Source organism: Tripterygium wilfordii, chromosome 17 (genome assembly GCF_013401445.1).
Source record: "Tripterygium wilfordii isolate XIE 37 chromosome 17, ASM1340144v1, whole genome shotgun sequence".
NCBI lineage: Eukaryota > Viridiplantae > Streptophyta > Magnoliopsida > Celastrales > Celastraceae > Tripterygium > Tripterygium wilfordii.
In genome coordinates, this window is record NC_052248.1 from 10,809,641 (window position 1) to 10,832,130 (window position 22,490).

The 22,490-nt window shown below is 37.6% G+C and overlaps 4 protein-coding genes across 6 annotated transcripts; 3 read left to right on the forward strand and 1 right to left on the reverse strand.

Annotated features, from left to right (window-relative positions):
* LOC119982065 (protein SHORT HYPOCOTYL IN WHITE LIGHT 1) lies at positions 1-3,267 on the forward strand. Its single transcript, XM_038825245.1, has 3 exons — positions 1-564; positions 655-720; positions 2,626-3,267. The coding sequence occupies exons 1-3, from the start codon at positions 196-198 to the stop codon at positions 2,779-2,781; spliced, it is 591 nt and encodes a 196-aa protein (XP_038681173.1). The 5' UTR covers positions 1-195; the 3' UTR covers positions 2,782-3,267.
* A 522-nt stretch (positions 3,268-3,789) lies between these two features.
* LOC119983016 lies at positions 3,790-8,122 on the forward strand. Of its 2 annotated transcripts, none has more exons than XM_038826657.1 (4): positions 3,790-3,975; positions 4,191-4,255; positions 6,640-7,241; positions 7,333-8,122. In XM_038826657.1, exons 3-4 carry the CDS (start codon positions 6,822-6,824, stop codon positions 7,915-7,917), a joined length of 1,005 nt encoding a protein of 334 aa, XP_038682585.1. In that variant the 5' UTR covers positions 3,790-3,975; positions 4,191-4,255; positions 6,640-6,821; the 3' UTR covers positions 7,918-8,122. The 2 variants fall into 2 exon arrangements, with proteins under 2 accessions (XP_038682585.1, XP_038682586.1); XM_038826658.1 differs by having other exon boundaries at positions 3,791-3,975; positions 6,883-7,241.
* A 1,603-nt stretch (positions 8,123-9,725) lies between these two features.
* Positions 9,726-12,294, forward strand: LOC119982915 (tubulin alpha chain). The gene is made up of 4 exons (XM_038826517.1): positions 9,726-9,952; positions 10,767-11,001; positions 11,076-11,446; positions 11,608-12,294. The coding sequence occupies exons 1-4, from the start codon at positions 9,860-9,862 to the stop codon at positions 12,259-12,261; spliced, it is 1,353 nt and encodes a 450-aa protein (XP_038682445.1). The 5' UTR covers positions 9,726-9,859; the 3' UTR covers positions 12,262-12,294.
* A 1,978-nt stretch (positions 12,295-14,272) lies between these two features.
* On the reverse strand, positions 14,273-18,638 carry LOC119982124. 2 transcript variants are annotated; one of them, XM_038825332.1, is made up of 4 exons: positions 18,250-18,638; positions 17,069-17,298; positions 15,726-15,833; positions 14,273-14,615 (listed from the first exon to the last, which is right to left on the reverse strand). In XM_038825332.1, the coding sequence occupies exons 1-4, from the start codon at positions 18,443-18,445 to the stop codon at positions 14,493-14,495; spliced, it is 657 nt and encodes a 218-aa protein (XP_038681260.1). In that variant the 5' UTR covers positions 18,446-18,638; the 3' UTR covers positions 14,273-14,492. The 2 variants fall into 2 exon arrangements, with proteins under 2 accessions (XP_038681260.1, XP_038681261.1); XM_038825333.1 differs by having other exon boundaries at positions 18,256-18,633.
* Positions 18,639-22,490: the final 3,852 nt, after the last annotated feature.

Here is a 22,490-nt window from a genome sequence, read left to right on the forward strand (position 1 = left end):
ATTGAAACTTGATAGACGTGGCATGAGTAATGCCATCAAGGCATCGTTGGTCCGTTTTGCTATCACTTCCCCGCCTGTCTTCACCGGACCCAGAGGCTTCGAGTCATCCAACTCATTTGTTTTGACGTCTTGTTTGTTAAGTTCCTGAAGAACTCCGTGGCCCTCTCTTCCTCCACCAGTCTGCTGGTCGCCGCCATGTCCTTTACTGTCACTCTCTCCCCTACCCCTCCGTTGTCCTTCCCTGGCTATATCAGTTCCCGTCAAAGATTCGTCCTTCAATCTCACTCTGACCAGATCATCAGGTCCCGTATCATTCCTCTCCGAGCTTCTGGAAGGATCTCCGGCGGGGACAGTCTCCTGAATGATCCGCGCAATTGGAGCCGTTCGATCTCGTCAGAGTTTGATTATAACGACGATGAGGTCGAAGAAGATGACGAAGATGATGAAGAGGATAGGAGTTTGGATCTCTTAGTTAAGTTCGTTCAAAATATGTTCAAGAAGATATCTAGGAAAGCAAGGAAAGCCCTTAGATCGGTTCTGCCATTGTCAATCTCTACAAAACTGGTAATTTGTATTTTCCAAGACGCATTGATTTCGTTATATATTTGGTTTTATTTGATAGAAATTGAATTTTATTATTTAATTATGATGTAGGTGAGATTTTCTGTCAACGGAGTTCTGGTGCTGGCGTCCTTGTGGATTATGAAGGCATTTCTTGAGGTACTATCATTTCTTAGGGAGGCTACTGAATACTGATACATCCTTGCTTAATATTTTTCCATTACTATCATCTGTCAAGTTAATTGGGTTATTATCTTTGGATATGAATGAATTGCCCACCAAATCTGTTTGTATCTATGATGGTAGACAGCTGTGAATGTGTTCTGAGATAATTTAAAGTATGTTCAGGAAAACTTAGTTAATTGAGAAAGTATCTTAGTTTTTGTTGGCTGAGGCAATTAACCCATCAAGGAGACTTGATAGAACACAAGTTTGTACGGTTGGTATGTTCCGACAAAGTGCATCTTGAGATAGTTCAAAGCATCTCCAATTAGCATGCACCTGTAACGGCATTGTCTTAGCTAGCTATTCCTGGGGATAGTAATAAATCATTTTTGCCATTTTTCTGATCCTACCCAAATGTATTCTAGTCTTTTTGCTTCTCAAGTGCATTGGTCATGTACTGGTGGTGTATGACTAAAAAAATTTCTGTTCCCAAGTTTCACAACATGTGGCTCTTCTGACTTATCAAAGTATATATTTTCTTTTCCTGTCAATTATCTGCATCAGCCTTGGGTAGTTTTCTTCTTTTGAGATTTGTGAGCTTGACTGCCGTTCCCTTGACTTATTTTTGTAAAGTACGTATTACTATTGGCTATTGCTATTAGTGTCCTTTGTATTGGTTCTTTGTTGGCTTGTTCCAACTGAAACTGGGAACTAGGGTATTATCTCTTTCATAATGGCCAGATTTTAGTTTATTCCCGTGGATTCATCTTTACGTTAGTTTCGTCTATTTACTTTGGCCTAATATAACTATGATGAGATGCGGGATGATCCTGCTCAGGTATGTTGAACTTTGCATTGTCATTATGTTTTGCAAATTCTAGTCTTGCTGTCTTTTGCCCATTCTAACAATTAGGATCCTCGACAGTCATGGAGCCTTGAAAATGTGGTCTTGAAGAGGCCATCAAAATCATACAAATACATACTAATTGACTTTAAGATTATGATGGAGAGCCAAAACCTATATTTTTTTTTTCGAGTATATGAAAAAATCACTTGATCCAAACCTTAACCTTAAGTATCTGTATGGGGAAAGTATATTGTAATTAATTTCATATTGTTTCCAAGTAATCCTTCTTTCCTGTTTTTTTGAGTTAGATATGGATTTGAATTCCGTGAATAGTTAAATTCCAGCAGGCTTGAAAAGTTAGATTGGGAATAGTGGGTAATGGCTTGGTTATGGAGAGAATAGCATTACTGGGGATTCCCTAGTCATATTGATTCATGTAAATGGACGCAAGTCACTGGAAATGGAGACGAGTAAGAACAATCCAAGTGAATGGAATTGTTATTGCTAGTGGAAAATATAGCATCTAGTGGAGATGTTACTTGGAAATAACTGAGATGTGCGCTCTGGCCACAACAGGGCATGAAAATGCATGTATAAAGTGAAGTTGTACTCTGACATTTAAAGTTGAAATTTAGGAAGGAATAGTTAGTCAAGTTTTTCTTGTTTAATCATTTGATGGTACCTTTTCTAGAAAATCAACCCTGGTTTCTTCAAATTGCCGAGAACTTGCAAGCGTTAGGGCTAGACACACCACTGCTTTCGGAATAAAGTTTATCAACTATAGAGCTATGTTACTGTATCGTACAGCTGGTTGGGCAAACTTAGATATTTATCTAGGCAATGCGTTGAGCTTATGTGTGTTATTAATTCACGAATATAGTAATACAGTATCTCCTAAATTTTATGAACATGGAATTAGGAGCTTTGGGCTTGTGCCAATGCTGATTTTTTCCGTTAATGTTGTAATGGAAGTTTGACGCCTACAAAGTTCAACATGAATATCATTTGGATGTTATCTAATGGTATGCAATTTACTATTTTGTGAAATCTAGGTTGTTTGCACCCTTGGAACTGCAGTGTTCTTGAGCATATTACTTGTAAGAGGGATATGGTCTGGCTTGACCTATCTACAAGAAATCCGCAACCTTAAGATTATTGATCTTGATGATGACCCCCGTGTGTGGACTGGTTCACAGCCTGCAAGTTGATTGTTCACTCTAAAAGAAGAGTGTGCGACCAAAACACAAAACTTGAATAACTGCATTATTACAAAAGGGAAGACTTGAATATATGAAGTATGAAAAGATTGGCATCAAAGATTTTCATCCCATGCAGACGGGCACTGTTGCAGTTTAAAGTTTAAACTGATGTCTTAGTTGGGTTACAGCTTCCTCAATAATACGTGGAACTGGTAACAATGACTAAGATACTACTGGAGATCAAAGCACTGGGCTAGAAGCAATGAAGAGCTTTTTGTCTGGGCACGAGCTAACCCCTTTAGACTCGCACTTGGCAAGGCACGCATACTTTCTGTCACTAATCTTGTTATTGTACTATAAGAGCTGAAATTTTAGCATATCTTCTTGTTGTTTAACATATATCTCAATTAATGTTCTGGAATTTTATTTTAAATTCCTACTCATTGTGGGATGAACCCTAAATCCTAAACTTTTATTAGGTGATCTTCCCTGTCTCTTAACTTCCCCATTTGTGTTTTTGTGGCAACCCTTTTCCGCATTGAGCCTTTTTTTTGGGCCTCCCATTGAGTTTAATGCATCAAGTTTTGTCTCCATTGATATTGGGAGAGCTTTAGTCATATCCCGATTTTTACTAAAAATATTATGACTAAAGCTCCCCTTGATATTGTGATTAATTGATTATATGATATTTGGATGCGGAAACCGGGCTTTCTTACCTATTGTGTGCTTTTGACCCTCCTCGGCTCACAAAACCCAACCCACCTTTAGCTTCACCAGCTCCCAAACACGATTTCAGACCCACCACCTAAGTGTGGCACTTAAGAAACGACCAAAACTACTTGTCTGGTCTCAAAGCAAAACCTATGGACGGACCAGATTAAATTATTACATCCAAATGAAACCAAACAGGCTCATGAAATTGGGAAAGATATAATCTCAAAATGTTGGGTTAAAGGGAAAAGATAAGATGAAAATGAACCTTTATCGCACTGGACAGGATAATGCACTTATCCGATTTGTTTTGTAAAGCACTAAAGCTATCCGTGACGATAACATATTCGGTCGGAAATCTTACGCGATTCGACCGCATAGAACTTTATCTTCCTCAGCCAGATACGCATAGATAAGGTAGGTTAAAAAAATCCGGCCGCTTACGAGCCACCGGCGGCTTCGACGTAGTACCTTAACGAAGTCTCCGGCAAGGTATGTTCTGTCTTGCTTGGACTTAGGGTTAAATGCCACAGCCTTCCATCCTCGCGTAGATTCTTTATGATTTGTCTGTTTCTCTCTTCTTCCTTCTAGTTTTCTTGAAAAACTTTGTAAAATTGAGAGGAGATTGAAAGATCAATGTCGTTTCTTGGCAGTGTAGTTGACTGTGTTGTATTTGGTTTGCTTTCTGATATGTTGGTGTGATTTAGGGCTTCATAATCGACCTGGGGCTACCTAAGCAGCCTTTGTTGGGAATTGATTCTGGAAAAAAAAGGTATTGTAATCGCCCAAAACACTACTACTTTGCCAATTTTTGGTATTTTTTATTAGGTGTAGAAATGGAGACTGCAAGCATCATAGAGTTCTCGAAGTAGAGTTTAAATTTATAATTACAGTGATGTATTATGTACTTAATTCATGAGATGCTTATGGAAGCAGGCCTTTGTCACTGAATTATGAGTTACAAATCCTTGGTACTTTTGAGGTGAATTTTGACAAATTAACTTGTTTAGTTAAAATAATGGGTTGCCTTTCAGTCTAGACCTTGTGCCTGCTGTGAATTTGGAGGTACCTATTGCCGCAATTCTATTCAGGGGTTCAGTCTGGAATGTTCAAATGGGTGATATGTGTGCTAATGGGTGATTTTTTCTGTTCAATGCAGTTGGTATTTTCCATATCAGTTATTGTTTGGATAGACAGATGTACTTGTGCTTACTTTTATTTTTTGTTTTTTTTTTTCAATTGTGCGCCTTCTTTTTTGTTTTTTGCTGTATGGAAAAGATATGATTTAATGAGAGCTGTTTTGGGTTGGTGACGTTATGAAAATTTAAGCTCAGATTTTGAGTGCCTATTTGGATGAGTAGTAAGTTATGATCAGTCACTAGTGGGATGAGGAGGAGGTTTAAACCCTTTGAGAAGCTTGTAGTAGAGACTTAGCCTGATTTTGGGGGAACAATTAGTGGGATGTGCTTTGTTTCTTAGATGTTTATTTTTGAATCAACACTAGTTCATGGTGAATTGGTTTGCTTCCTTAGAGTTAATTGGATGTGTCTTGGTTCAACTTTGATGGGTTGATTGTATCCAATGTAATGTTTTCTGCTCCATTTCAACCGTTGTAAGTTTCCTTTTCTTGGATGTCTGTTGTTTGCTAGTTGATTTCTATTGAAAATTGACTCCTTTAAATTTCTAATTTTGTTCTTGACCATCTTTCATAAACCTTGTTTTGATATCTAGCATTGTCAAGTTTATTTATGCAAGTGAATTCTGCTTACATGCCTGCTTAATATTTCTTCGTAGAATTGACTTGTAATTACTCGAAGGCACCTCTGCTAAAGGTATATTTGCCATGTTGATGATATTGATAATGTGTGGAGTATTTGATTTATTTTCTCTGTTGATGTTCTGACTGATTGTATGTGTATTACTGAAAAATTTTACAATTCTCATAAAAGAAAACTTTCTTGAGTAATTCCATTTATGTAGCGGGAAATGATTATATGTTTGTTTTTATGAAAGTTTTTTCACATGTGAAAAGTTGGGTTCTTGTCTTCAATTGAGTTTCTCATTATTGTCTTTAGATATGCATAATTATGAAGTTAATTGTTGTAGGCTGATCACATGAGGACTCCCTCATATAACTTTATATAAGAACTTTTAATCTCAACCATTAGAGTCATTCAATGGTTGAGATTAAAATCAAAATTTTAAATGATTTTACCAAACTGCCCATATTTTCTTCTTCTGTCTTTCTCACTCCTCTCTATCTTCTCTATCCCTTTTCTCTCTCTTCTCCCGCAAGTCTTCAGGCTTTTGACTCCCGCAGTAGTTTTTTTGTATATCTTTCGGGGATTCTCCGATTTCAAAGCTAACAATGTACAGTTCAATCTAAAATAGCTGAAAACTAGAAGAGATTTTATGGGTTTTGGGGGGATTGGTGAGAACGAGTTTGTAGAGGTGACGATTGGATCAAGGAGAAGTGAGAAATCTGAGAAAGCAAAAAGGCAATGCCAGTGAGGATTGTTGAAATTGTTGTTTTGGGTTCGATACTTACTAGAAGACCATCAACATCGCCATCTTAACTAACTCCAACAAACAACAAACCACGCATCATAGTCTTGCCTGCCGCTACTATCTCTTCTCCCACACGCAGATCCGGCAAAGAGAGAAGGCGTTTCCCTCCAACTACTAGTGTTCTCCGATTTTCGTGGCTAGGTCGGCGTCTGTGCAGGGATGGTGGAGATCGGGAAGATGCGAGGTGATGGGCATTTTGGATCCTGTCAAACTCTTGGGGGCATGGGCATTTTGGTAAAATGATTTTAAAATGACTTTTAATTTCAACCCTTGAATTCATTTAAGGGTTGAGATTAAAAGTTCTCATGTAACATGCATGAGGGAGTCCTCATGTGAAAAGCCTCGTTAATTGTTTTGTATTTTTTATCCGTGGTTAGTGGAATTAACTGCTTCACTATCTTATCCTTGATAGTTAATGTTGTTAAAAAGGCATATCTTAGGAGAATCTTGCCTACGGTTGCCTTCAATTAAAAACCTGGGAACCTTGTTATTTTATCTCTCTTTTTTGCGACACTTGCTTGTGTCTGCTGCTTGTCATGGACATTCCTCTGTTGTGGTTTTAATAAGTTCATTGGTTTTATATTTCAGGGACAATGTACTCACATAATTGTTGTTTTTTTACTTGGTACCACTTGCCAGTAACATGTTACTACTGAACTTATGTTTCTTACTGCCCCTATGTCAAGCCATATATATTTAAGTGCTTGTGGAATTGCCCAAAAAGTGCAGTTTGGGTTTATGTATAGAATTTGGTGGATTCGGTTAAATATATGCAAAAAAAGTTTCTTGGGCTAGATAAACATGTTGTATCAACTGATTTGGAATTGTTAGGCATGGATAAGGGAAGTAGCATGCAACGGAAGGGGAGGACCAAGAGGGAGCGAAGGACTTGGACTAACCTTGAGGAGAATGCATTTGTAGATTGCTTGGAAGAAGCAGTTTCCAAGGGCTTCCGGTGTGGTAATGGTACCTTCAAGGCTGGGACATTAACGATGATTTGCGCAGCAATGAATGCTAAATTCCCTAATGCTAATATTAAAGTCAAACCTCACATTGAGTCGACAATGAAAAGGTTGAAGACATCCTATAGCTTGGTTTGTGATATGAAGAATATGCGTAGTTTTAGATGGAATGACGAAAGGAAGTGTATTGAAGTTGACAGTGATGATATATGGGAAGCTTATGTCCAGGTTATTAACTAAAGCCAACAATAATGGACCTAATTTTTTGCTGGTTTCTTGTTGCTGCTGTCATTGACGTGCAATATCTTAATTCGTGTAGAGCGAGCCACGGGCGAAGAAACTTCGAGGCATGCCAATGCCACTGTTCGATAGACTTGCAAATGTCTTTGATAAAGATATTGTACATGAACAAGAAGCAGAAGCCCCTGCTGCTGTGGTTGAGGAGTTGCATGGTGAAGAAGAGAGAGACGTAGATAATGTTCAAATGGAGCATGCTAACCCTTCCATGTCCGTTAACCAATCACAATCTGCTACGAGCAATAAAGAAACAGGAAGTCGCGACAGAAAAAGGACAAAGAGTGAGGAACGGCCAGAAAGGACAAAGAGTGAGGATATGATTTGTAGCAGTATCTCTGAACTTAAGAAAGAAATTACATCATCTTTTAGCCAGGTCAGCGAACAATTGGAAATGATAGTCCACGAATTGAAACATATGAAGGACAATTATACTGACCAAAGAAGTGACAGAAGAAGTGTTCCCAAGGAGCTGAAGAACATGGATCTTACAAATATGGAGCGTGTGACTGCTGCAAGAAAAATCATGGAAAATCCAGGAAATGTGTATTTGTTCTGGGAATTTGAGGGAGATGATAGGGTTTTATTTGTGAAATCTTTCTTGCAATGATCATGTATTTTTGACTGGGTTTTCATAACGTGCTACTGTTTACAAATTAGACATGTAGGGATGCTGCAACTTTATTGCAACTTACTTGGATGTCTTTGCTAGATCCCACTACTGTGAGTCTGTGACTATTGCTTATGTAAATTAATCCTTACATTTACGAAGTGTTTACTATAATTACGTTGTTATCTCCCGTTTATGTCATTCTGTAATGCCATTCTATTTGATTGAATCAATTCTATGGCGCCAAAACTTAATTCTTATCAATTTACTGATGAATTGTCATTGTACTGCTAGGGGGATTATGAATTGTCATTGTACTGCAAGAGGGATTATGGGTTAATCTCCTTGTAGGCATTAGTTTTGTTCTTTTGTGCCTTTGTTTGGTACAACCATTTCTTTGTGGAAGAATGTTGCTGCCACTTTTGGGCATCCTGTCCATTATGGTCCCTTTTGTGTGATTTAAGGATGTCTGAAATGATGCTTATAGGCCAAATGAATAGAGAGATCAAGGGGCTTGGGACAAGGCGTGTATTGCAGGTTTTCTGATCATGATGTAAATGTAAGCAATATCTCTAATATGGATGCTCAATACTTTCGGTTTCTTTTGTACTCAAAACTTATTTGTATGACCAGATATATTTTTAGTCTTCGTTTAGTACACTCTTTCAAATATGTATGCTACTTGGATGCGAAACACACATACCAATAGCATTTTGTTACAATTTCAATCAACATTTCGAGAACCACGAGTAACTTAGATGACATTCATGTATGTGGTATTTCATAGAGATCTCGTTCGAGCCTCCTCTATCCCTCATTCCCTTGTATTCAAAAAAAAAATCCTAACATTTCGAAATTGTTTTTCAACTAGCATTTTGCATTTTTATCATGAAATCCCCCCTTCAAATGCCAAGAAACACACTCCTATTCACATCCCTTCAACTTATATTTAAGAACTATAACTCTGCATAAATCTCTAAAATATTTAATAATTCTTAGTGTATGAGTTACATAGCGTGGGTTTAGTGCATCCGTAAAACGTTTGCGGCTCTTTAATCTTATTCATTGGTCAGAGAAAATGAATATAGAAGAAGAAAGTGTCGAAGGTGGAGAGATCCACCCTACCAGCAGGGCAAGGGTTCAATTGGCGTATTTAAGTCGCACATTGGGAGGCTGAGACCATGACCAATTAGAGGTACGAGACATCCTCGAAAAGTATGGATTCGTCAATATTCGCTTTCACTCCCAATTCAAGTTGCAACGTCCTGATTAGATTTCACTCCAGGAATGGCAGGTCTATACTAGACTATAAGGATGGATTCGTCAATCTCGTTGATGGATAACTCAATGACTCATTGGTGAAACCTCTAACCAAGATCGTGGTTGGGGTAGCAATAATTACTCTTTGATCTCTTGCTTTGTATTCATTTTCTTTGTCGATCAAATCCAACGGCTGAGATTAGAAACCGTGAACTTTAACATTTATTGGTATATTTACTTGAGAATCTGTGTAAATATGTAGATACATGTACACATATGTAACATAATTTTATCATGTCATCACACGCGTCAAGCGTACAATGATGATTGATGAGTCATGCTTGGCTGTAGCAAGTTGAAAATGGACAGCATAACCTACTAACGATAAAAAGACAGGCTACGATCGGCACAATTTAAAATTTGATTAAAAAAAAACGAAAACTAACCGTAGTTAAACATACAACGAATAGAATATCGACACGTCATTGTGTCCAACCACACCTAGTTTCGAAAGAACCCGAGATATATGACTATATAATCCCCGTTCTGCAGCAATGGAGGCAGCCAGTCGCATAGGTATCAACCGAAGGTGTCTTGATAAACGCCTTCGATTGTACTGTTGATACTGTAGATCGCGATCTATCTTCCTTTGATCTCTGTGTTCGCGGTTTGATCTTTGAAAATGAGAGAGTGCATCTCGGTACACATTGGCCAGGCTGGTATTCAGGTTGGCAATGCCTGCTGGGAACTCTACTGCCTCGAGCACGGCATCCAGGTATATCTCTCTCGCAATCTCTTATTATATCTGCTCTGTCTGATTCGCTACATATCTGTTTTTTATGTATGTTTGTAATTTGTATCGATTTTCGATATTTATGCTTTCCGCTTATGTGGAGATCTTAGATCTGAATTTCTTATGGCATTTTGTAAAATATTCCTTTGGATCTGTTTTTTTTGTAGAATTTTTGTTGTGTGCTTTCGGATCTAGGTGTTTGAGGTTTAGATATTCTGTTGTGCATCACTTTCTGTATTGTTCTATATCGAATTTACAATACTATATCATTCTTATAATTTTTGCTTCTTTGTTCGCGTGGATCCTTATGTATCGCTAGATTTATTCTTCTGGACTCAGGATTGTGATTATGGCTCTTGTTTGGTTCCTTTTGAATAAATATGAGTATCCTGTTTGGATCTTGCATGAGACTTGTAGTGAAGATATTCATGATGTAGCAATCATATATGCAAGTGAATTTAAACTATTTTTATTTTACATTCGGCATAGTTTACTTTTTTCAAATCTGAGATGAAGAAATCACTATAATTGATTTGCAGTTTCAAATTTATTATTCTTGTTGGAAAGTATAGTTCTTGTTTGATTTTTTTCTTCTGTATCAATGGAGCATGGGATTTGTTTTGTATGTAAGCTTTATTGTATCTGATCTACATGATTTTTCTGTTTCTTGGTTAGATTTATTGTTTGATAGCATGTGTCTGCCTTCTTGAGTTTTTTTGAGATTTTGCGCTATTTAGGTAGCAGATGCATTTTTTTAATCCTTCATTCTCTGAATGCTTGCATTGTTATCTTACAGCCTGATGGCCAAATGCCTGGTGACAAAACTGTAGGCGGAGGTGACGATGCCTTCAACACCTTTTTCAGTGAAACTGGTGCTGGGAAGCACGTCCCTCGTGCTGTGTTTGTTGACCTTGAGCCTACTGTCATTGATGAAGTGAGGACTGGAACATATCGTCAGCTCTTCCACCCAGAACAGCTCATTAGTGGCAAGGAAGATGCTGCCAACAATTTTGCCCGTGGCCACTATACAAGTAATTTCTATTCTAGCTCATATTTTTATGCATATTTGGTGTTACAGTGTTATAATGTGATGTTTGTTTTACAGTTGGCAAGGAAATTGTTGATCTGTGCTTGGACCGCATCAGAAAGTTGGCTGACAATTGCACTGGTCTCCAGGGCTTCCTTGTATTCAATGCTGTTGGAGGCGGCACTGGTTCTGGTCTTGGGTCTCTTCTCTTGGAGCGTCTGTCAGTTGATTATGGGAAAAAGTCCAAGCTGGGTTTTACTGTGTACCCTTCTCCACAAGTCTCCACATCTGTTGTTGAGCCCTACAATAGTGTCCTTTCTACCCACTCACTCCTTGAACACACTGATGTGGCTATTCTTCTTGACAATGAAGCCATCTATGATATCTGCCGCCGCTCTCTTGACATTGAGCGTCCCACTTACACCAACCTTAACCGCCTTGTCTCTCAGGTATCTCTTTCAGACTTTTTTTAACCTGGTTTTACATTGATGTTGATTGGGGTTGTGTTTTGTATTTGTATCAGCTGATTGCTTTAGGGTTTTTTGTAGGTTTGTTTTTTCCAAAGTAATGCAAATATCAATATGTAATGGGTTATTTGGTTGGGTTTTAGGTTATTTCCTCGTTGACTGCCTCTCTTCGATTCGATGGTGCCTTGAATGTGGATGTTACTGAGTTCCAAACCAACTTGGTGCCCTATCCCAGAATCCACTTCATGCTCTCATCTTATGCTCCAGTCATCTCTGCTGAAAAGGCTTATCATGAACAACTCTCCGTGGCTGAAATCACCAACAGTGCCTTCGAGCCCTCATCCATGATGGCTAAGTGTGACCCTCGCCATGGCAAATACATGGCATGCTGCCTCATGTACCGTGGTGATGTTGTGCCTAAGGATGTTAATGCTGCTGTTGCCACCATCAAGACTAAGCGGACTATTCAGTTTGTTGACTGGAGCCCCACTGGATTCAAGTGTGGTATCAACTACCAACCACCTACTGTTGTTCCAGGAGGTGACCTTGCCAAGGTGCAGAGGGCTGTTTGCATGATCTCAAACTCCACTAGTGTTGCTGAGGTGTTTTCTCGCATTGACCACAAGTTTGACCTCATGTATGCTAAGCGTGCCTTTGTGCACTGGTATGTGGGTGAGGGTATGGAGGAAGGAGAGTTCTCAGAGGCCCGTGAGGATCTTGCTGCTCTTGAGAAGGACTACGAGGAGGTTGGTGCTGAGTCAGCCGAGGGTGAGGATGATGAAGGCGATGAGTACTAAGTTGTATCTGTTTGGAAGGCAAACATCTAGAGACAACATTTCCAATTAATTTTCAAACACATTTCTTGCATTTCAACAAATGACTCATTCTCTTCGTTAGTTTTACTGCTAAGATTGTACCAATCAGGTTTTTCTTACAATCCAAAATTTTCTTGGTTGCTAGATTTTCACTTATTTTTCATCCCCACATGGAGATTTTGGGCACAGAAAAATTAGCAAAATGCATATTGGTTTCATTTGTCCAAACTGAACGTTGGCCCATGGTAGAGATAACACTCCAGATCCAAAAACATCAGTTCCTTCACAGAAACCATGCAATTCAATCAAGCGAACAAAGATGTTTTAGAAGAAACATGAACAGAGAAATTCTATTGCAAATCAGAGCAAAAAAAAAAATGATACAATAGCAGTTCGTCGTGGCCATCCATCATTGTCTAATACATAGTCATTTTTGACTGCTTCTATTGAAAAACCAGGCCTTCTTTCCAGCACTGAAGCCATTTCTCTTCTGTATATGCCTGTGTGAGGAAGCTAACTGATGTATGATTAGTGGACCTCTTTAATGTTTTAGGGACATTTTTTCGTAATTTTATTTTTCCACTACATTAGGATTGTAGCCGGCCCTAAAAACCATCATCTATGAAGAAATATATCAAAACTTGAGAGTGTTTTCTTTCTACATGGTGGATTCCAGACTCTACTTCTAATGTTGTTTATTATAGGGTTTAATGTTGGTTAGCCTTATTCGATTGTTTTCGTCTGTGTAACTAACTTCAATAGGTCTTGGAGATGGCATTAGAGGCTTAATTACTGGTTTTTGAAGTACAAAGTTTAGGTTGCTCTGTCTAGATACATGGCTTTGTTTGACAAATCCGTCTGTGCTGTGGTGTATAGGGGGTGAACTGGAGGGAGAGGAAAGAAAGAATGGAATGGTTGTTTTTCAGTTTTTGTGTTTTGTAGATAAGAATTGTAATGACATCTCAATTATGGTATAAATCATGAAATCAATGGATAGAGACATTCAGCCAGAGTATCTCTTTTTGGTAAGTAAATCAATGAAAATTTCCATATGCATTCAATTTTATATCTTGCTTTTAAAATGCTTGACATTTATTTCAAATAAAAAAAATCACAATTTTGATTAGTCATTTGTTTACCTTTTCATTTCAGGGAGATTTGGACACTGATCACCAGAGTGATACACATTTCTTATCACTTCAACTTATGGCTAATGGCTCGGGTGTGAAATATAACACGGTGGGTGAGGAGTTGCACAAGCAATAATCAATTAATCAAAATTAATCTTGGGGACAAGGCTAATGGAGGCTCACAGCCACAATCCACAAACTATTGCCATGTTTGACTAGGTGTTCGCTGCCCAAGTTACTTCTTTCGTCCAAATTTCTTATCTTATTGTCAAACTCAATTCCTTTTTTCCTTAATGAGATTTGGGAATATCGCAATTCATAGGTCCGAGATCCACATCTATAAATTGAATAATCAATTATGCAATCAATTGTTAGAATCAATTGGTGAAAATAAGAGTTCGGGAGGATTCCAATAAAAAATACCTACTTTTATTGCAATACCTCCCAACCCTCCCCTCCCAATCCTCCCAATACCAGCATACGGCCTTGCAAAACATACCTTAGTCCCAACCTGTACACTAATCATGGACAAGATGGATGGATGAATGAATGAATGCCAAATTTTTTTTTCTTTTCCTTTTCATTGTGAATTTCTGTTAGCATGACAGCTATATTATCTTACGTATGTATAGAACTCTGTCAACAGCAAATGGAATGTTTTACGGCACTGACTTAAAAGAAATGAGTACTAAAAGAAACACAACTAGATTACTTTGATTTATGCATTAAAAAAAAAAAGAAAAAGAAACACACACATTTAAGTGTAAACATCGGTGGTTGACTTATCTTTTTTACCGTAACAAAAATATAGAGAGAAATTTACACAGATTGCGTAAAAGCTTATGAAACTCAAAACACACACATACACAAAAGAAAGCCATTTATTATAATATGAACCATGCAACAACATAAATAGGGTGGTAACATTTTTCAACATGGAATACCACATTTTTTAATTGATGGGATGAATTTTTATGGTAATTAGGATGTACAAAGGGAAAGAATCCACAAGGGCAGACAAAATATGTCACAGAAGCCAGTAATAGATCTAGTATCATGGTGCAGTAAAAAGTATATTGTTCGTCACTTTGCACCCTGGGTCATTTGAGATATTCTTTCGTCTTCCAGTAGCTCATAGGGATCAACATACTGTGGGGGTGAAATGGCTGTCTGGCTACCATCATGGATAAATGTTGTTCCAAAATACTGCCCAACAAAAGAACTAGATGAGTAGGTATCTCATAGTTACACAAGGCAATACACAAACTCGCATGGAATCAACATCGATAAGGCAAGCGGCAAAAACATAACCGGGATAAAGGATGAAGAAGGTTTTTCATGGATTGATTACAGAAATGTTCAAGAATTGGGTGGCTGTTCAAGTCAATAAAAATAGGAGAATAAATAACCCAACCACAATTTCAGAGGTATTCCTCATAACAAAAGTACAGGGGGCAACTACTACCCAATATTCTCATTTGATATCTCCTTGAAAGTCATGGCCCACACTTTCAGGAGAAAATTGCTTTGATCACTTCAATAAATCAAAGGTCTTAACCAGTGACGGTTTCGAGTACATGTACCCCTTTGTTAAAGGTCGTTTGAGCTTTTCCTGGGAGTATGGCAAGCTTTAAGATAATAGACTTATCCCAGCACTATCCAGCATGGCCTATTAGTGAACCAAGTTAAAACAACAACAAAAATCCACTTTGCTCTACCAAGTCAACATATCTAACCGATCCATAAAGAAATGTGTGAAGTTCCAATACACCCTCATTCAACCACCGTTTCTTTGAATTTATAGCTGGACCCTCATCAATCCATATGATCCTAAAATAATACGAGTGAAGTTCCAATCCACCCTCATCCCACCTCCGTTCCTCTGAATTTATAGCTGGATCACATCAATCCGTATGATCCTAAAATTGTATGACTAAGAGGTGCTTCCTCTCTGTAAAATGAGTTCAGCTGAACCGATCTACACACCTGGTCCATCTAGGGTTAGTCAATTTCGCTTAGTATGCATAGTGATCTGTCTATTCTTCTATTCCTATTGATCAGTACTACAGTCAATTAATGCTAGAACTGCCACAGTCATGCACTTCGCAATCACAGACTTCCTAAATGAATTTCAAATTTCAAAGGAATCTAATAACCACCAAAAAATACGTGCTGCTGGCATGATTCAAACAGGTGACTAAGATGTAAACAAAATGAAGCAAAGTAACACAAGACAATTTGAAATTCTACAGAATACAGACATCTAGCAGACAAAAAATAAGTATTAATAAGAATAAAACAAAAAAGAACACTTACGACGTAAAGAGCAGAAAAGAATGCCACAGTTACGATAATCAATGGCCAAAATCCCAAGAAAAATGTTCCTCCAGTTGCTAGCAAAAGTTTAGCTCGAGGAATTAGGCCCTGAAACATATGAAATATAAGTCAAATTATATTTGATTATCATTCATTGATGCACAAACACACAACATAAAAAGATCAATGCAGAATGAAAATTTTGGTCATTTATTTCATAGTATTATACTTTGTAAGATTAGTTACTTTGTCATTTAACCATATTCTAACACTCCCCCTCACGCGCGGGCTAGACAATCCGACGGTCCAACACGTGCATAGCAAACAAGGCCTAACACTAGGGGCTCTCACAAAGGCCCACTTTGGGGCAACAACAAACACACATAAAGGCCTACAATTGGGGCAACAACAAATGGGGATTTAAACCCAAGACCTTATGCTCCGATACCATGTTAAGATTAGTTACTTTAGCATTTAACCCAATAAGTTAACTTGTTGGGTTGAGACATTTCACATCATTTATGCCATATTCTAACAATACTATTATTATATAAATATAAGACTTCTGGAAACTTTTCCACGGATAATATGTATGGGAGTATTCCAGTTATTTAGTCATGTATGAAATTATTTTAGTTAGGAGGCCACAAGTTATTGATGGATCTTCATAATTTAATTTTATATAAAGAATCAATTTTACATAAATACCTATGTATATATTTTATTTGTCCACGAAATTAGGATACAACTCACAAATACGTATCTATTTCATAAGTTCTTTCATGGCAAGCAACACAAAATTCTTAAAGGGAATAAAACGAATGTTTATTATTTTTAAGGAGAAATTACAAGAAATCATTAAGGAGAATTAGTTGAGACATGGAAGTAAGTGGGAGACCAAATAAAACATGGATGGAATTGATAAGAAACGATGTGGACTCTATAAGATTAGTCGAGAGTAGCCTTTGAAAAGAAGAAATTCCAAAGGAGAATTCATATGTTGGAGTTCATTAATTTCTCTATCAATTCCAGTGGCCAACCCCAACATGATTTGAGGTAAACGCTTCAATGATGACAACGATGATGACCACAACGACAAGTAACCGTGAAAGAAAATGAATGTAAAGAAACAAATTTCACTTATAGCATATACTTCTTAACAATAAAGACTAGATAGCATGCTAACAAATTGTGCTGATTATTGTAGTCATAAAAGTTTCCCGATGGTTAAAACAAATAAATAGAGCAAACACCATGTCTTAAAAGTTGAAGACGAAATTAGTGAAAATGAAATCCTTGCGTGAATAGCATATAATATCAACAAGTAAAGAAATGGCCTCCACCTCAAGGCCTTCACTGTTCAAGGCCATGGAACGCTCTCTTTGATTGGTTAAATTTCCCTCATATTCCGTTGAGACTGCATTTCTTTTTGCAAATCCTCTGTCATCTTCCCCCAACTTAAGTTCATCGTCCAAACCACTGTTGCTCCTTTTTGTGTCCTCAAGCAGTGAAGTTGGTGTCATACCTCTCCGCCTTAATTCCTTCATAAATAGAGACTCAGGAGGTTCTTCACCTGAAAGCAAAGTAGAAATAAGGGAACAAAGGAAAAAAAACAATTTAGGGAACAAAGAAAAAAGGAAACATATTATATCATTCTTTAGTCGTATAATACACTTTTGGGAGAGTTCATAAATGCAACGTTTGGAATAAATTAAACCTACAGCTTGATCTGAGCACTTCCTAGCTACATGAGGAAGTGCAGTGAAAACCCAAAAAAAAGACACTAGATGACACTAGATCATAAAATATAGGCTTAAATCAAAACAAAAAATTAAGTTTCTCAGACTAAATTTAGCAACACCGAACACAACTCAAGTTGTTCGCAGTCCATAACTATATTTCTTCAACATGTCTCAATGTGTAACCTCCGTCCAGAGCCCTTCGCCTAGTGGTACCCACTCTATAGCATGTCGAACAGGTTGAAGGGATGAATCCTTGCAGTCTCTAAAAATAACTAATATCAAATCAACACTATTCATAAAGAAAAAAAAACCTCCGTTCTGACTGAAAGCATGTTTTCACTACTGTAGGCTCCAGCATATAAGGCAAGGAGCTACTATAATTCAACATTTCTTTACATCTGCATACTTTACTTCCAATATAATCTTTACCATAAATAAACAGACAGTTACAGAGCAATATTGCGCACACACAAAAACTGATGAATAATGGCAAGAAATACTGTTCCAATTACAGTTTAAGTGTTCGATAGAAATAACAAAATCTTGCACGTATTGATACAACTCGACAAACAATACCAAAAAATAGACATTTCTCAGTAACAGGGATTTCCTTCCTCGGTTTTTCAGAGAAAAATGGTAAATAAATGAATAAAACTGGACATAAGACTTCCTAAATACTTGTTCTTTTACTCAAACCGTGTAAAATAACAAAAAATTGCAAAATGAAACTAGAAATGTACTAATTACCAAATAGAAGAGAGAAATATGTAAGGGAAACTTGCCATTACTTTTGCTTTGGTTATCATCGTCTTGTACTCGGCACCAAACCCTAAGTTTGGGGATACCAACAAAATAAGGCGACCCCCTACAAGTTCTAAACCTGAGAACCGTTTTCCTGGAATCCGATTTCCCGGGGAAATTTGAGGGGGAAATAGTGATGGGAGACAGATTGGATTTCAGAGTATGCAGAGAAGCCATTGAACTGAATTTCTCTTCTTTCTGAATCAATCAATCAGAGGATTTTCATTTCATCCGGTGCATACAAGTCTTTGGGAAAGCAGCGTTTCTGATTTGAGAATGCGACAAGACGACGCAAGGCAGTCGTGAAGATACTGGAGTGACCGGTTCGCGTACCTTAGCTATAAAGCCTATAGAAATGCTAGTGTACGCGGTAGATGTATTTTTCCGGCTCCTTTTTGTGGCTAAGAAATAAAGCAATTGCGTCAGGAGGAATTAACAAATATAGGTTACGTTTGTTTATGCCATAAAAATGATACGGTTACGTTACGGCTGTGGGGCCCACAATACCAGAGTCAGTGAACCATTATTGAGATACATTCTGGAAGACTTAGAATTTTAAGCTTGTGTCGAAATCTACAGGCCAAGGGATAGTCTATGGTAAACAGTTTCTATGGGGTTTAGGCCTCCCAAAAGATAACAGAGGCGTGCAAAGGATTCCTCGAACTGGACGGAGATTGGTTCTTGAGTGTTAGTTATGATGTATTTGGATAAATGTTGCTTTAATGTCGAACAATTTGAACAATATAACAACCTTATAACTACTCTAGAGAAATGCTAGCAGTACCAAATTCACCATAACACTAAAAAGAGCATCCCTACATATTTCATTATTGTCAACAATTTGCATTACTTTCCTTTTGTCAATAAGTTCTATTGAACAAGTGTATACGCTCTTCATTATGGCTCCATTTGGCAAATCTTACAAACTATGAAAAATAAACAAACTTATAAACTGTGAGATAAGTTGTCAAGTGTTTGACGAAATTTATAGCATAATCAAAAGTCTTCGTTTGAGCGTTGAAGTATTCTCACTAGACTCTAGACCTAGGCAACGTTGTTGTAGCTCAAATCCCAACCGACCTATTTATCTTGTACATTAATCTTTTCATTACGTAAGTTTCTTCTTTTTTATAAACATTTCAGAGCCTTTGATTTTAATGTCGCCGCATAAAAATTAATTTTATAAACTCTTGCCTGTGGGGGAATCCATTTCATGTGTTGTAATGGGACCTCTAAATGATCTATCTCCCTCTTCTGTATGTTTGATGTATGTAGTAGACTGGGGACAAGATCTTTAATCAGAGTTGTACAGATATATGGGTACATTATAATAATACTAAATAATACACAGTAGTATTATATTATGCTAAGACGCCCCCTCAATCTGAACGTAAGGGAACCACGGACAGATTGGTGCGAAGAAACTAAAATCGAGGAGAAGGCAGTCCCTTGGTGAACAGATCCGCTAGCTGCTGTTGAAAAGGAACAAAACGAACTATGATATCACGTCGGAGAACACATTCACATACAAAATGATAGTCAACATCAATATGCTTGGTACGCTCATGAAGAATGGGATTTGTTGTCAAGTATGTGGCACTAACATTATCACACAATATTTTTCACAGGCCGTGTAAGAAATACACCAAGATCCTTGAGAAGTTGCCTCAACCACACAGATTTAGCAACAACATATGCTACAACCCTATATTCAGACTTAGTTGAGCAGCGGGAGATCGTAGGTTGTTTCTTAGCTCTCCAAGAAATGAGATTAGAGCCGACGATTGTCCCGACAGCCTGCCCAGTCGACATCCGTGTACACAGTGAGAGAGCAATCAGTTGTGACATGCAAATACAAACCATAAGACTGAGTGCCTTTCAAATAATGAAAAATACGTTTGACTGCTTGTAAATGAGTAGCCCGTGGAGCATGCATGAATTGAGAGACAATATGGATTTAATAAGCAATGTCGGGCCTAGTCATAGTTAGATACTGGAGGGCACCAACCATACTCCTATAAGATGAAGTGTCAGTGAGTAAATCACCATCCATGATAGACAAAGATGTTTTGCTAACACTAAGAGTCTTGACAGTGTTAGTCGAGGCCAAGGAGAAATGATTTAAAATATCTGACAAGTATTTTTGTTGACATAAAAAGAGACATGTTTTGGTACAGGTAGCTTGAATGTCAAGAAAGTAATGAAGTCTCCAAGATCTTTTATCGCAAAGTGAGTGGAAATAAATTGATGAATATGAGCTAAATTGTTTCATGTAAGAATTATGTCATCAACATATAAGAGTAATATAGTGATGCCATGAGAGGAGCAATGAACAAGCATGGACGAATCAGAAGAGGTACAAAAACATCCCTGTGTCAATAGGAATTAGCTGAAACGAGTGAACCAAGCCCGAGGGGCTTGTTTAAGTCCATAGATGGCCTTATGAAGTTTGCATACATGATTCGGATATTGAGAATTGACAAAACCAGGAGGTTGTTTCATGTATACATCTTCATGAAGGTATCTATGTAAGAAGGCATTTTTGACATCTAATTGACGAATGGTCCAATTAGAGCCAATGGCAAGAGACAACACAAGACGAATAGTGGTGGGTTTGACAACGGGACTAAAGGTGTCATGAAAGTCATCCTTGTGCTACAAGGCGTGTCTTGTAACAATCCAATAAGCCATCGAAGTTGTATTTGATCCGATAAATCCACTTAAAACCAATTAAATTTGTACAAGTATCAAATGGAACAAGATCCCAAGTGTGATTAGCTAATAAGGCATTGAATTCATCGGCCATAGCTAATTGTCATTAGGGATTCATAATTGCTTGAGAATAACAAGAAGGTTCACTATTGTCAATAGTGGACATGAGAGAAATAATTTTTTGAGGTTTGTGTTTGCCGGCTTTGGATCTAGTGACCATCATGTGGGTGTTAGAGGTGGGCAAGGTAGAGGAAGCATTAATCATGGAAGAAGCTGGGATGATTGGTGGAGACGGTGAAGGGCTGGTAGGAACAGAGGGGGGAATAGAGGGTGATGAAGCAATTGTCAGTAGAGGTGAGGTGGAGTTCTGGGAAGGTAAGGGACTGAAGGATGAGAGTTTGTGTGGGAAATTAATCGAACTGGAAGTAGATAGAGTGAAATATAGAACTGGTGATGAAGTTGGTTTGGAGACAAAAGAAATCATGTTTGCGTATGGGAAGCTTGTCTCATTAAAAATAACATGACAACTTACGTAAACTCTTTTGGTGACGGGATCAAAACACCGATACCCTTTATAATTAGAAGCATAGCCAATAAAAATGTAACACACAGATCGCAGAACAAGTTTGTGAGGAACAATGACACTAAGATTAGTGCAACATTCACAACCAAAACAACGGAGAGAGTCATATGAAGGAATTTTCTGAAACAATTTTTGAAAAGGTGAGGACCCTTGTAAAATAGGAGTGGGAAGCCTATTGATAAGACATAGAGAAGTGTAAACCGCATCTGCCCAAAAAGATAGAGGAAGAGAGGAATCAATAAGTAAAGTGCAAGCCATTTCGAGAAGATGACAATGTTTCCTTTCCGCAACGCCATTTTGTTGCAAGGTATAGGGACATATTTGCGGAAAGTAATCCCACAAGAAGAAAAGTGATTTGTTAAGATGCGGTTATCAAATTCTTTACCACCATCACTTTGGACGATGGATTCAAATTACATTAGTCAATAGAGTTGTACAGATATATGGGTACATTATAATAATATTAAATAGTACACAGTAGTATTATATTATGCTAAGAGCTTCCATGGCTTTTATGGAGGAACATTATTTCCTCCGTGTAAGGTAGAGTTTCTCCTTTTTCATATAATCTTTAACGTCAAAGCTTAAATCCATGCCTCTTGATAAAGAAGAAGACATCACTGGAAGTTTTTGGAGCTGCGCATTGCATATTAGACATAAATCATCAATTCTCACCTTTCTATGATATAGATTTGAATAAGTTGCAAGAATATTATGAACTACCCTCCAAAGGAAAACTTTAGTTGAAGGAGGAGCCTTAATGTTCCAATCAGCATCCCATAAATGTAGATTTTGTCCTAAAGATTATGAACTTGGAACGCTTTTGTATTTAATTTTCATCCTTCGGAGATACCCGTCATGAATAATATAATGACCATTTTGATAGAATATCAATTTTTGACAGTTATTGTGATTATAAATTTTATA